This window comes from Colletotrichum karsti (assembly GCF_011947395.1).
Source record: "Colletotrichum karsti strain CkLH20 chromosome Unknown Scaffold27, whole genome shotgun sequence".
Lineage (NCBI taxonomy): Eukaryota > Fungi > Ascomycota > Sordariomycetes > Glomerellales > Glomerellaceae > Colletotrichum > Colletotrichum karsti.
In genome coordinates, this window is record NW_024065927.1 from 293,991 (window position 1) to 306,689 (window position 12,699).

At 51.7% G+C, this 12,699-nt stretch overlaps 4 protein-coding genes across 4 annotated transcripts; 2 read left to right on the forward strand and 2 right to left on the reverse strand.

Annotated features, from left to right (window-relative positions):
- Positions 1-1,484: 1,484 nt before the first annotated feature.
- CkaCkLH20_08236 (uncharacterized protein) lies at positions 1,485-3,106 on the forward strand (the record flags this gene model as incomplete). The annotated part of the gene is made up of 2 exons (XM_038890951.1): positions 1,485-2,297; positions 2,363-3,106. 2 exons carry the CDS (start codon positions 1,485-1,487, stop codon positions 3,104-3,106), a joined length of 1,557 nt encoding a protein of 518 aa, XP_038743714.1.
- Positions 3,107-3,411: 305 nt separating this feature from the next.
- On the reverse strand, positions 3,412-3,886 carry CkaCkLH20_08237 (uncharacterized protein; the record flags this gene model as incomplete). The annotated part of the gene is made up of 2 exons (XM_038890952.1): positions 3,412-3,738; positions 3,794-3,886. 2 exons carry the CDS (start codon positions 3,884-3,886, stop codon positions 3,412-3,414), a joined length of 420 nt encoding a protein of 139 aa, XP_038743715.1.
- A 3,684-nt stretch (positions 3,887-7,570) lies between these two features.
- CkaCkLH20_08238 (transmembrane transporter) lies at positions 7,571-9,243 on the forward strand (the record flags this gene model as incomplete). The annotated part of the gene is made up of 3 exons (XM_038890953.1): positions 7,571-8,042; positions 8,098-8,353; positions 8,406-9,243. 3 exons carry the CDS (start codon positions 7,571-7,573, stop codon positions 9,241-9,243), a joined length of 1,566 nt encoding a protein of 521 aa, XP_038743716.1.
- Positions 9,244-10,547: 1,304 nt separating this feature from the next.
- On the reverse strand, positions 10,548-12,423 carry CkaCkLH20_08239 (MFS hexose transporter; the record flags this gene model as incomplete). The annotated part of the gene is made up of 6 exons (XM_038890954.1): positions 10,548-10,778; positions 10,829-10,923; positions 10,975-11,511; positions 11,562-11,871; positions 11,933-12,173; positions 12,260-12,423. 6 exons carry the CDS (start codon positions 12,421-12,423, stop codon positions 10,548-10,550), a joined length of 1,578 nt encoding a protein of 525 aa, XP_038743717.1.
- Between the last annotated feature and the right edge of the window lie 276 nt (positions 12,424-12,699).

The following is a 12,699-nucleotide window of genomic DNA, read 5'->3' on the forward strand; positions in this document are numbered from 1 at the left end:
TATCATCATTTGTAATACGACTCATTTTCTTCTGCGCGATGACGCTCGGAATGACGCTGAAGATGACGCTCAAGAATGGGGCCAACATCACTGAGAGGGCAATCTTGCCAGATGCACTCACTGGGCGCAGAACATGGCATTTACTACACACAAGAACAACAAAGGTGACACGGTCATTGAGTTGGGTCTTTTCGGAGAAGCTCAAACGAGATGGGCTCCTTAACATGATCAGTTCAAGCGGAGTTCAGCTCAAGTCTCAGCCAGTTTGCGATCGAAGCTGTCAGGAAACGCCATCTGATTCACAGCAACGTCAAAAAGGAATCATAACACCGGGCGGCTTGAAAGGAAGAACCTCCGGCGCTACCCTTTTCACACGAGTAATGCTGAATTTAAGCATAAAGCCACCCGCCAGGCCAAGAATGTGGCACAAGAAGCTTGCACTTCTGGCATCCAGCAGCCGTTGCGCTAGGGTTCAATCATGACTAGGGCCTGATGGCAGCGGACTTCATCAACTGGTTTGTCCGTCGGTCGGGAAGTGTTCGTACTGGATGAGTCCATCGGAAGGATGAAGGACGCGTACGGGATGGAATGCAATATGAATGAGAGAATGAGAGCTTCTCTTCTGCCTATGGCCAACTGATCAGAGTAAGAAACTGCTGACAGGAGGCGGGCGCTGTCGGTCTCGACCCTCTTTAATTGCTTTAGGCACCGAGTTTCATTCCCTGTGAGGATGGCTTGGCCAGGTATTATTGATGTGATACGGGGATAGAATCAGCCTTACAAGTATCTGCTGCCTGCAAACTTGTCTATCAAGAATCTCGCCGCCTCAGAGGAAGAACTTGTGAAGTCCCAGCTTGTGGGTTCGACAACCCGACGTGGCGGATAAGTCCCTACAACCCACGCGATCGAAGCATGGATGAAGCTCTGGTTGATGGACGAAAGGATTCACGAAAATCAGCAACCCCAGAGGCCAGCCCTGCTTGGCAGACCACCGAGACCTTCGAGCACCCAAGATCGTGGTCCAATGGCCCTCTTTTCTGTGCCTTTTTTAATTGTGCAATCCTGCAGCCGAGGCCAGAAGGTGGCACAGCGTCTTACATCCCGGTCGAGGAGACGGCCGGCGGGGAAGCCATTCGCGGGTTTCCGATCCATTGGAAATGGAGTCCCGTCAGCGCTTAACCAAGCCGAGCAATGAGCTGTTCCTGGCCGTCCAATTTCCGAACATGGATGGGGATCCTCCTGGCCCCCTAAGGCGCTTGGCGACATCGCACTGCAATTCTTGACCAAAATTGCAACTTTTTGAGAGACTCACCGTTGCATTCTGCCACCCCATGGGTTTCGTTTCCTGCTGGTTCTGGCCCTCCCCTCGCGTCAAGGAAACTCTGTTTTAAATCCTCCACCTCCCGCCGTCTCGTTCGTATCCATCGAGTGGGTGTTTGATTCTGCTCTGGCCCCCGTTATACAGAAATGAACGTTGCCGCATCATGACGACACACAACTCCAACGCGTATCCTCCCGAGTACTTCGGCGGTCTCGAGGTGGACACGCGACAGTCGCCCGGAGCCGGAACCGGAGGATGGAACGCCGACGACTTGTCCAAGTTCCGGGTCGCGGACCAGAACCCGAGCAGCTTGCCACAGGTTCACAATCCCGACCTGCCGGAGGTCGCGGCTTACCACGGACACGACTACTCGATGCCGCAAGCCGTGAACGGCTCCGGAGCGCCGGCCGAATACGCTTACCAACAGGGCTACTACGCCCCGAAAGACAACGAGGGGTCCCCGGCGGTCGTTACCGAAGAGATAAAGGAGAAGAAGCCGCCCGGCACGATATGCGGCATGCGAAGGAAGGTGTTCTGGATCGTTCTGGCTATTGCGATTATCGTGGTAATCGGTGCCGCAGTCGGAGGAGGCGTTGCCGGCTCTGCGGCGGCCTCGAATAATGCCCAGCAAGACAGCTCATCATCGAGCGGATCGGGCAGCGGCAGTGGAAGTGGGAGCGGAAGCGGGAGTGGAAGCGGGAGCGGTGATAGCAGCAGTGGTGGAAGTGGTAGCTCTGGCGATTCAAACAACTCGACGGGTGCCATCTTGCCGACCACCAACATCGGCTCCCTCAACTTCACCGACCAGTACGGCTTTGAAAACCACATGGTCTTCTTCCAACTTCGTACGAAGCAGATCTGGCAGTCGTACTGGAATTCATCCACCAATATCTGGACTTCAGCCGATGGCAAGGTCGAGGATACCGTGAAAGAGGGCACGCCAATCTCGAACAGTCTGTTCTGGCACAGCAAGACCGTAAGTGGAGAAATTTTCATCTCACTAAACTCGTCATCGAGCATCGCTAACTAGTTTCAACGCAGGGACGCGACATTCGTATCTACTACCTGAACGAGAACAACAAAGTCATGGGCCAGATCAACGCCAAACCGGTCGAAGGCCTCACCTGGGACAAGTCGGGTGTCTCGGACACATTTACCGCTGCCGCGTCATCCCAGCTACTCTCCAATGGACTATACTCTCCCGACTCATACCTCTCCAACCTGGTTCTCTACCAAGACACCAGCAACTCAATCAATGTTCTCCGCCGAACAGGTGGTAACACCGATTGGACGGCCACGGCTATCTCTACAAGCTTTGGCAAACCTGCCGCCGGCACTGGCCTTTCGTTCATCCCCATTTCTACGACCGAAGAAGCGAAGAACATGAACCTCTTCTACGTCTCTGAAGCGGGCTCTCTAATTGGCCTGAATTTGACTGGTGTCAACGACTGGACTGGCCAGACGCTCCCCACGACAGTCGAGACGAACTCTTCCATCGCGGCGTTCTCATCTGGCTATAACAACACAGATCTTACGATACACGTATTGGCGACGCAGACAGATAAGCCGCCTGTGCTGACGACGTTTTCGGGCGGAGAGTGGAAATCCGCAGGCGAGATCGAGAGTATGTCGGGAGACGACAGGCCGATCAAGATTGCCGCCAACCAGGGAGGCAGGGTGTACGGTGTTGTGGAGAGGAACAGCAGCAGTGTCGAAATCGTCGAATGGGAGTGGACGGGCGGCACAACATATAACAAGATTGGCACGGTGAACGTGGTAACATAACGGGTGCGAGGTGGTAATTTGACGTGTTTATGAACTGCTGAAAGCCTTCTCCTCTGCTCTATCGAGTCGCCCACTGATAACTACATGTAATAACAAATTGAATTTATAATATGGTTAGGCACAGCCTGGATTCGTTCCCAACCAGTTAACAACCTGCGGCTGTGCCTGTTGCCAACCCTGTACCCATGGATAGTCAAATGGCATCCAACTTGTGTTGAAACAGTTAAATCCAAAGTCTTGAGGTTGCCATTGAGGTTGCTGAGCCACACAATAGCCGCCGGTTTTATCTGTATGCTGCAACGCAGTTAGTACAGCGGGTCGTGGGGCTTGGTCACAATGGACAGGCATACCTGTTCAAATCCACTCATTTGGGCAAAACCCGTTCCATCTTCGACCTTAAATGATTGCTGAAGCTGGTCTATCTCTTGCTGGCTATCACCCTGGTCCGACGGGCTGCTGCTCTGCTCGGGCCGGCGTGGGTCGACCGGGTCCGGGGTTGCGGCCGATGCGCCTCGCGCGGCAGCACGGGCAGCGGAACGGGCGGCAGCAGCGGCAACGCGGGCACCGTGTTCGGCTTTGATTTTCTTGACGAATCGTGGTACAGGACTGCGGCAACGGTCTTCGTATATGTGCTTCGCACAATGTTAGCCTCGTGCATTGTAAGCAAAACATGATTCACCAACTCACCCGGTGCATACTGCCTATTTTGGTGAATGACTTGAAGCAACCAGGGCAGATGGCCTCAATCATTTTCGGTCCACGGGGCATAACGAGAGTCATTTTGAAAAAGGATTTTGTGTGAAATCGTATCTCTGCTGACACTTTGAGTAAGAGGAAATGAGGGTAAAGCTGGGTGAACGACAGCCTGAACAGAAAGGCAGGAGATGCAACTTCTTGTAGTTTGGCCGCATCACCGCAACCGCCGGTGGGTCCAAGTGAAGATTTACTATGACGAGCCAACACTGAACAGAGATGTTGGCTGTGCGATTCTGTCTGTTCAGTTTTCTTGGATGCTGGGGCAAAAAGAGCCCAAGCCGCAGCTTGTTGGTTCATCGATTTCGGTTGCCACATGGGACCAGGGGCTTCTTTTTTGCACAGCTTTTGTCCTCGCGATACCAAGTAAACCACCCCCGGATAGCTCGTCTTGACTGTATCAAGGGGGTGAAGTCCACCCAAAAAGAGAATCGACGATGATGGGGGTAGTGGTCGAGCACGTGGGAACATACAAGGTCTTCCAACGAGATGAACCAACGGGACTTAACACAAGGTGACAGCAGGAGGATCCACCAACCGATGACCATGTTGGTTCATTTGGACGATAAGTCTTCAATTGGAGCACTTATCACCCACTGCCCCCCGCTGTCCCCTGCGGCATCGCACGATGCAAGGCACACTGCACATCATACCAGGCACGGTTCGTCAAAGAAACCGAGTGGCGATGAGGTGGAATGTGCACAAGGGAGTCGCAAAGACCTGACGAGGATACTCTTCCTCGTCCTGAAGATGTTTACACTGCCTTGAAACGAAATCTTGTTGGAAGACCCGACGAGAGGAAGCGAGGGGGCCTTCTCAGACCTGGATTAGCTCTAGCTAGGACCGATTGAGTAGTTAATTTCGCACTTTTGCCCGCACCACCTCCCAGCACCGCCCCCAACGGCTCGCCTACGGGTCTGATGATCAACCAACCTACCCGAAGAGGATATCCTTGTCTATCAAGAGAAACAGTCCCTCCAACGTTGGTCTAGGGCTGAGCTGGAACGGGCGGGGCAAAAGCATGAGCCTCTGTGAACATCTGCAAGTTGGCTGGAGATATCACAGACCCCCATCCTAATACCCCTCGTCATTTCTTCAGAACAGAGCTCTTTGAAATGAATACCCCTGCTCCCTCTCAAACATCCAACAAAAACACGAGGCTGGATTTTGGGGTGGCATGCAGGTGAGCGGCGGAGCGCGCTTTTATGCTCTTTAAATAGGTCACGTCAAGAGTCGACCAGGATCTCGGGACTGATCAACCGATGGACCAACACGCTCGCCATCTCTCAAGATTCCAACATTCAGCAGCTGCATAAGCGCGCTACGCCAGATTTCCAAAAAGAGAGAGAGACCTTACCAACAACTCGTGCGAGGCGCACTCCCTTGAGCATCATCTCCGTCGGGCTTTCGTCATTTGCTCGTTCTTCCGGGTATCCTGGATGCCCCCCTTCCCTGTGCCCCCCAAGCTCTCATCTCATTCGCACTTGAAAAGCTGGCAAACACCTAATAACCACTCAGAAGCCATAGGTTCTCTTCTGCAGCATGCAGAGTGCGGACCGTACCCGAAGAATTACTGAAGACACCGCTTGCTGACCACCCTCATCTGCAGTCCGACCTGCATCAGGCTCCATCACCACCGAACCAATAAACACTGAAACGCACAGTTACTTCGCGACGAGCTTTTAGAGCGATCGACACTTTGGACTTCGCACGTTGTTCGCAGCCCTGGATTGCGCTGTTTGAGACTTTCAGCAAGGTCCCATCCTCACTTCCGAGGTCGTTTGAACGAGGGGAAACGGTTTAGGCCTGGAATTCAATGTAAGTCACTTTGACCCCAAATTTCCAGTCTTCCTTCTAAGCGTGCCAGCATCACAAACAACACAGTCTTTCCGAGTATTTCCCTGCGGAATTGTGACACCATCACGAGCTGTAGAAGCTTCTCGAAGTCTACCAATAGACTACTGGTCAAGACAGTGGGTGGTTCCAGATCTCTATTACACGTTAAACGATGGCTGAGACGTTTAAGACAGCATCTTTGAGCCGGATCTAAACGGTCACGGAAGAAATCCAGGATAGAGCGATGGCTCCGATGCTATCAAACATCTCGACCGGTACGGCCGCTATAATAGGCGTTGGGGCAGGCTTAGGCGTCATCTTGGTGGCCACCGTCATAGCCATCTTGATATGGAAGAGAAGAGGGAGGAAAGAGAAGCGGAAAGAAAAGCCGCGGCACACTCACGTCGACACGGGAAATCCGCCCACGTTCTTTACGTGGAACAACCTTGAACTGAGAAGACCAGAACTCCAGGAAAGCTCGAACGTGCAACCAAGAGTTGAGCTGCCGGGCTCAAATTGGCAACAACATCGAGTCCCCACGAGATCATTCATAGCCGACGACGTGGTTTCTCCGGAATCACCGACGGTACCGCCTAGTCTTCTCAGAGGTTTCCGAGGTTCCGGCGGTGCCAGCGGCGGTGCAAGCCGTAGCCGTGAGATTACAAGTTGAGAGGCGCATAATTTCATTTCCTGATGTTTACCCATAACTCATTGTGATGCTACACATCACTTACTAGAAGAGTAGCATATGAATGTTTACTTTTCTTTGAGCGATTCCAATGTGATTCAAATTCTCAGTTCACTTCATGAACTAGTTGTTTAGCTAGCCTCCGAAAACTTTGATCAGTGCTATCACGTGCAGCTGAATAATTTGCACAAGCCTCGAAGTCAATGGTTTGGAGTCTCGCGATTGGTGGATCGCGCGATCTGCAACTTGGATGTCTACTACCATCAGACGAGGTCGTAGAAGTAAGACGCCCAGTCTTAGCGTCATGATTTATCGCAGGACCCCAGCGCGCGTATCTTTCACGGAACCGCTCTGGAGATAAGTCGTGCGAATTTGAAGCAATCCGACCATGGGATAAAGAGAACAAGCAGCTTCAACACAAGCGTTTGCTAAGGCACAGTCTGATCTTTGCAAACTTAAATGTCCTGCCGTCGAGGATTCTATCGCACTTGGGGTCCTTCGGGGTACTGGGCGTATCGACCGAGCGCCGAAAGTCAGACGATGCGACTTACCGCAGATGTTTAAAATAGGAAACCCAGAAAATGGGGTTTGCCGCTTCATCTCAGCGTAGTATATTCAAGGTCTTCTCAAGTTTGGTATCCTGGACCTTGAAAGAGTCTAATCTTGCCAATTACTACCGTATTTGACATGTTCTTGACATGAGCTTCCGCAGAAGCAGTTGGGATATGCCATCATCGTGTCAAGCACTCGGTTTCTGAAGCACGGACGAACTTGAGGGACCTCCGGCCACCAAAGTCTAACAATTCCTCGACGTCCGAGGCGCATACCGTCTCGTTGCCGCTAACTAACGCCCAGTCTGTGCCCGATGCAGATTCTCGGGACAAGATAAGCTTCCCTAGCTCACGAGCAGGCACACGGACAGACGTGGCAGGTTATGCGTAATGATGGTCGGCGGAGGAGGGTTAGTCTTTCGCGGCTCTCCCGCCGACTGGCGAGATTGTTGCGAGATAGTTAAATCCGTCTCGAGGAAAGTTTTGTCGCATGTTGTGCTGAGATCGTTCGGTTCGGTCATCCTCTCGAGTTGCGCTGTGCTCATCTCTACTTTCTTCCATCGCCATTCTCGCTTCGACCCTGACTCGCTTCGACCCTGATCCTTCGAGACCATATTTATCCGCACATCCCCAGCCATGGCCAGCCCGGAGGTCGTCCATGACCTGGCCATCGAAAACCGTCCGAAAAGGCATTCCAGGATGATTGAAGAGTTCGAGAAGTTCGACGAGATTGGGAGGAACGTTGGCGTGGTTGAGCAGCCGGTATACTCGAGAAGCGACTCCTTGAAAAGCGAACAGGATGGATCGGCTGTTGGAAGGAAGGTCTTCGATCGGAAACGACTGTGGAAGCTCGACAAGCATCTCATGATCGCCATGTTCTTCCTCAACTTCCTGTCGCTGATGGGGCGAACGAATATCGGTGCCGCTCTGATCCGAGAACTACCGCAGGATTTGAAGCTGGACGCGATGAAGGTCTTCGTCGTTCTTACCATGCCAGCGGCACCACTCATTCTCTTTGAGGTGCCGAGTAACCTTCTCATGAGGTGGCTGGACCGCAAGTTGAACTTCTCCTTCATGTGGTACATGTGCCTTTTGGACGTCCTCCTAGGTTCGTTGCCGCCTGATCTTATCAGACTTTCCTCACTTGCTGACTTGTGTGACAGGGTTAATCACTGTTGCTCAAGGCTTTGTCAAGACATACGACCAGATGATAGTGACTCGGTTCTTCGTTGGCGTATTTGACGCGGGGCTCATACCCGGATGTGTCTTCATCTGCTCGCTGTATTATCCAGCTGCTCATTTGCAATGGCGTCTCAGCCTGATTACGGTGGCAAACATCTGCTCGAGTATCGTTGGTAACTTTCTCGCCTACGCCATTGCCAACATCAAGACTACGAACACCTTCCATGGTTGGAGATGGTACGAAGCTCTCTGAATCATCCACGTTGAATAATCGTGCTGACCTAGCTAGGATCTTCATCATCGAAGGCATCCTCACGGCCGTTGCTGCTCTTATCTGCGCTTTTTCCAACGCCGGCCCACCACAAAAAGCCAAGTTCCTGACTGAGGAGGAAAAGAGAATCATCGAGGCTTCGGTGGAAACGCGCACCACAAAGATCGGAGTGTTGGCCGAATGGAAGATGTTCTTCACGAACCCATTGAATTACTGCTGGGCCATCCTCTACTGCTTCACGACAACGACGGCATACTCGGTGTCGATCTTCTCGCCATCATTCGTCAAGTCGTTCCACCCCGAACTCAGCGCGGCCGATGTCCAAGCCCAGATCGTGCCCATCTTCGTGGTAGCCGCAGCCGCATGTCTCGCCACCTCGTTCGCATCAGACAGACTGAACCATCGCTCGGCTTTCGGACTTGTCGGCTTCGTCTTCACAATCATCGGCTACGCTGTTCTGCGAAGGGCCGCGCACGAAAACTCCAACTTCACCATGATGGCGCTGTACTTCATCGCCATGGGCACTTTCATCACCCTGCCCATGATCTGGATTCTCACGATACAGAATCTGCAAACTCCTTTCCAGCGTGCCATTGGCGCGGGGTTCGTCGTTGGCCTGGGCAACACGTCGGCGTACATCTCCGCCTGGATCTTCAGGACGAGTGATGCGCCGTACTACGAGTATGGAATGACGGTCAGCATGACCTTGGTAATTATCTCATTCTTTCTCTTGTCGGCAACATGGCTGTACATCGTTATTCGCAACAACAGACTTGACAGGCAGGAGGTTGCGGCGGCTTCAATGCCCTCAGGCGGCAAAGCAACAGTCGGTCGAGGATTTCGATACAAGGTTTAGAATAGGAAGCCGATTACTGATCATGGCTGTGCACCGCCGTAGAGCATAATTAGAGTAGTTGCAATCAATTCAACACGAACTCCAAACTCTTTGTTTTTGACTTTCAGGGTTGTCTGCTTCTTCTGGCTGGGGCCTTGGCTAAGCTGGCTCAGACCAACAGACTAAATGGCGGGCGGCCTATTCGTCTGACCGCACCAACAGTCGTCTGACCTCTCAGCAATCTTCTTAACAGAGTGAACTTTTAAACACTCTGGTGTTATTGTTTGCAAAGAGACCTTTTCAGAGAACTTCAGCCCGTTGACCGATGTCGCGCCGATGCTCTATCGAAGAAAACATCATGGCGACGAACATGTTCTGGTGACTTTGGGAGAATGCAGGGGACTGTATCATTTCTGGGCCAAGACATTTTGTATTTCAAATGGAAATATGTAGTCCAGGGTTACGATGTGTGATAAAGCATTGAAGTCCGAAGTAGTCTATGTTTCCGGCACGTTCCTCCTTTTCGCTTGTTTCTCGTTCCCTTATTCCAAAAGCGTAAACTGCTGGCTTAAGGGCAGGTAGCATTCGGGTCGGAGGTGGTGGCGCAAGGGCCCTGGATAGCAGTTAAGCATGTCAGCAAAGTTCACAGATCTGTCCCAGAGGGCGTCAAGGATTCAACTTACACCGCGGCACTGTAGAGAAAGTTGTGTTAGTTTATGATATCCTATTGCATCTTCGGGGAATGAAAGACTTACACAACCGCAGTTGCATGTGCCCGGAATGTACGAGCAGCAGTTGCCCTGTGGCTCGCGAGCAAAGATGGCGCTTCCATCTGCCTGAGGAGGCGCCGCGACGGCGACGGACGCGAAGAAGATGGCGACAATAGCTTTGACTTGCATTCTGACTGACAAAACTGAGATAGCAACGATGCGAGAGGTTGGAGGGCACTGCTTCTATGTGTGTCGAGTCTGTCTAGGAGTTGGATAATAAGAGAACTCTGTGATTTTCAGCAACTCGTTTCGCTGGTCTTTATACTCTTTGAGAATTGCCATCAATCATACAATCAACTACCCGCCGGACGGACCGGGGAGTTGTGAACACCAAAGTCCGACCTGTGGAACCTTGAGTTTCCGGCTGCTCCGACAACTAACTACGCCCTATCGTACGCCGTACCTCGCTTTCGCTTTGGGTTCCAGGATGAGAGAACTAACTAGCATACAGCTTTGAACAATAATACAAGAACGCTTCAAGATTGGTGCAATTTGAATGTCTTCAGTCCCAGCCCCATCTTGACGAGGTTAAATTTCTTGATTAGTCTGCTAATCTCAGGCTGTCGAAGCACTAACGCCGTACGCCGTCTTCGTCTTGGCAAACTTCCAAGCGGGGATGCGCCTCTCAAACAGTTCATCCAGTTCTTGGTAAGTTCTGCCCTTGGTTTCGGGGAAGAGTAGGGCACAGGGGATAAGGTAGACCAAGCTGATTCCACCAAAAAAGAGGCCAATCTTCTGCCCCCAACCTGCATGCTGGTTTGACAGCATGAGAGGCACCGTGTAGTTCTGTGATACTGTTAGTACATGCTTTGTCGGAAACATGTCGGAAAACTTACAAATACCAGTCCGCTCAATGCCTGGATGACTGCCGCAATGGCGGTTGTCTTCGCGCGAAGTAATGGACTGGACACTTCAACAAGACTTGTCCAGCCTGTATCGAAAGTTTAGCTCATGCATGAGGTATTTAGCGGGCTCGACTTACCAATGGGAGCAAGCGAATTGGCGTAGACAAATGCCCAAAGAGAACATAAGGTCACCAAAACCGGGCCTGACGCCGCCGTCTGCTTCATGAAACCCATGCCTCCGATGATGCAGCAGAGTATGCTCATGATGAAGCCACCGCCCAGGACCAGCGTCCGTCTTCCAACTCTATCCTCAAAGTAGAAGCCTGTGATGATACCAACCACGAGAATGAGCTGGATAATCATGTTGCCCAGGAAGGGGTCCTCGACGTCGGCTAGGCTGAAGAAGTATGTGGTGTAGCCGAAAATGAGAGGCACGCCGACGAAATTCTGGAAGGTGAACGGAAGGGTGGCGATGACGATCCGCTTCATGTTGACTGGAGTCAACAACGCCCTCCAAGCATTGTCTGCGTGAGACTTCGCTAGCGAGATTGAGCCTTCTATTTCTTGTTGCATGACTTTGTACTCGTGGTCAAGGTCATAGCCCTCAACATCTCCAACTAGTCTTCTGAGAGACGTCTTGGCCAATTCGTGTTTTCCCTTCGCCGAGTTCCATGCTAAAGCTCGCGTCAGTGAAAATATCCATAATAACTAGGTCAACACTCACCAGGCGACTCGGGAAGATACACCATAGGAACAAGCCAGATGGCAAAGAAAAGAAACTCGGAGTAGAATATGTTGCGAAACTTCAAAGGCTCGGTGTCCTCCAGGACCTTCAAACCAATAGCAAGAAATACCTGGCCAAGTGAGAAAGACAGCGCAAAGCTGCTAAGCAAAGCGCCTCTGAACTGCGGCATAGCCATTTCGGACATGTAAACCATCACAGAGGTACTGATCATGCCACTGGCACAACCGGCAGCGAGTCGCGAAAGCATGAGTACGATCCATTCTTTGGCAACGATCTCGAGAACAATTGACTTCCAATACCCACTGATTAGCCATTCGTCGGCAGACTCATCTCATGTAGTTTGAGCTCACCAGTGTAAGGAAGAAAGTCAATCCCCACATGTTGAACTTGCGACCCCATCTGTCGGCTGTGACGGGCGCAACAAATTGAACAAGAATCTGGGAAGCGAAGCTGATTGCGTTCCATACGGAAACATGTGTGGCATCTAGAGCTGGATGGCCCGTCTGGGGGTCGCTGACGGTTGCAAATTGCTTGATGAAGCCCTCGTTGGCAACGAGACTGCCTATGACGGAATTTGCATAGCCTGCATACCTGTTCATCGTTCATATAAGCAAGTGATCTTGCACCCTGCGCTTCATAGATGAGGAACCGAGAACCAAGTTAGGACATGGACTTACATGCCACCTAGCGAGACCAACAAACCGGTAATGTAAAGACGCCAGAACTTCTTGATGCAAGCAGCTCGTGTCCATCCAGCGAACGCTGATGTCACAGAGACTACTCCATGCTCAACATGGTCCTTAGTGCTAGACTCGAACTCGCTAGCTTTGTCGTGGTCCATTTCCGCAGAGCGTTGCAGATGAGAGTCCTGGGAGGAATCTCAAGACGATTTGGCTGGATCGAATCTTGAAACAGTGAAGGACGATGTGATGATCCTTGGATATACGACATGATGCTGGGCATCTTTTGTATGCCCCCGAGAATCAACTATGTCTGGAAGACTACTGCCGAGAATTTCCCTTTTGGCTTGGTTTGGCATAAATGACTCGACTTGCAATTGCCGAGAATGTGAGGATCACTATAAAGCAACGTGATGCTGAGACCGAAAGCCGCCCAT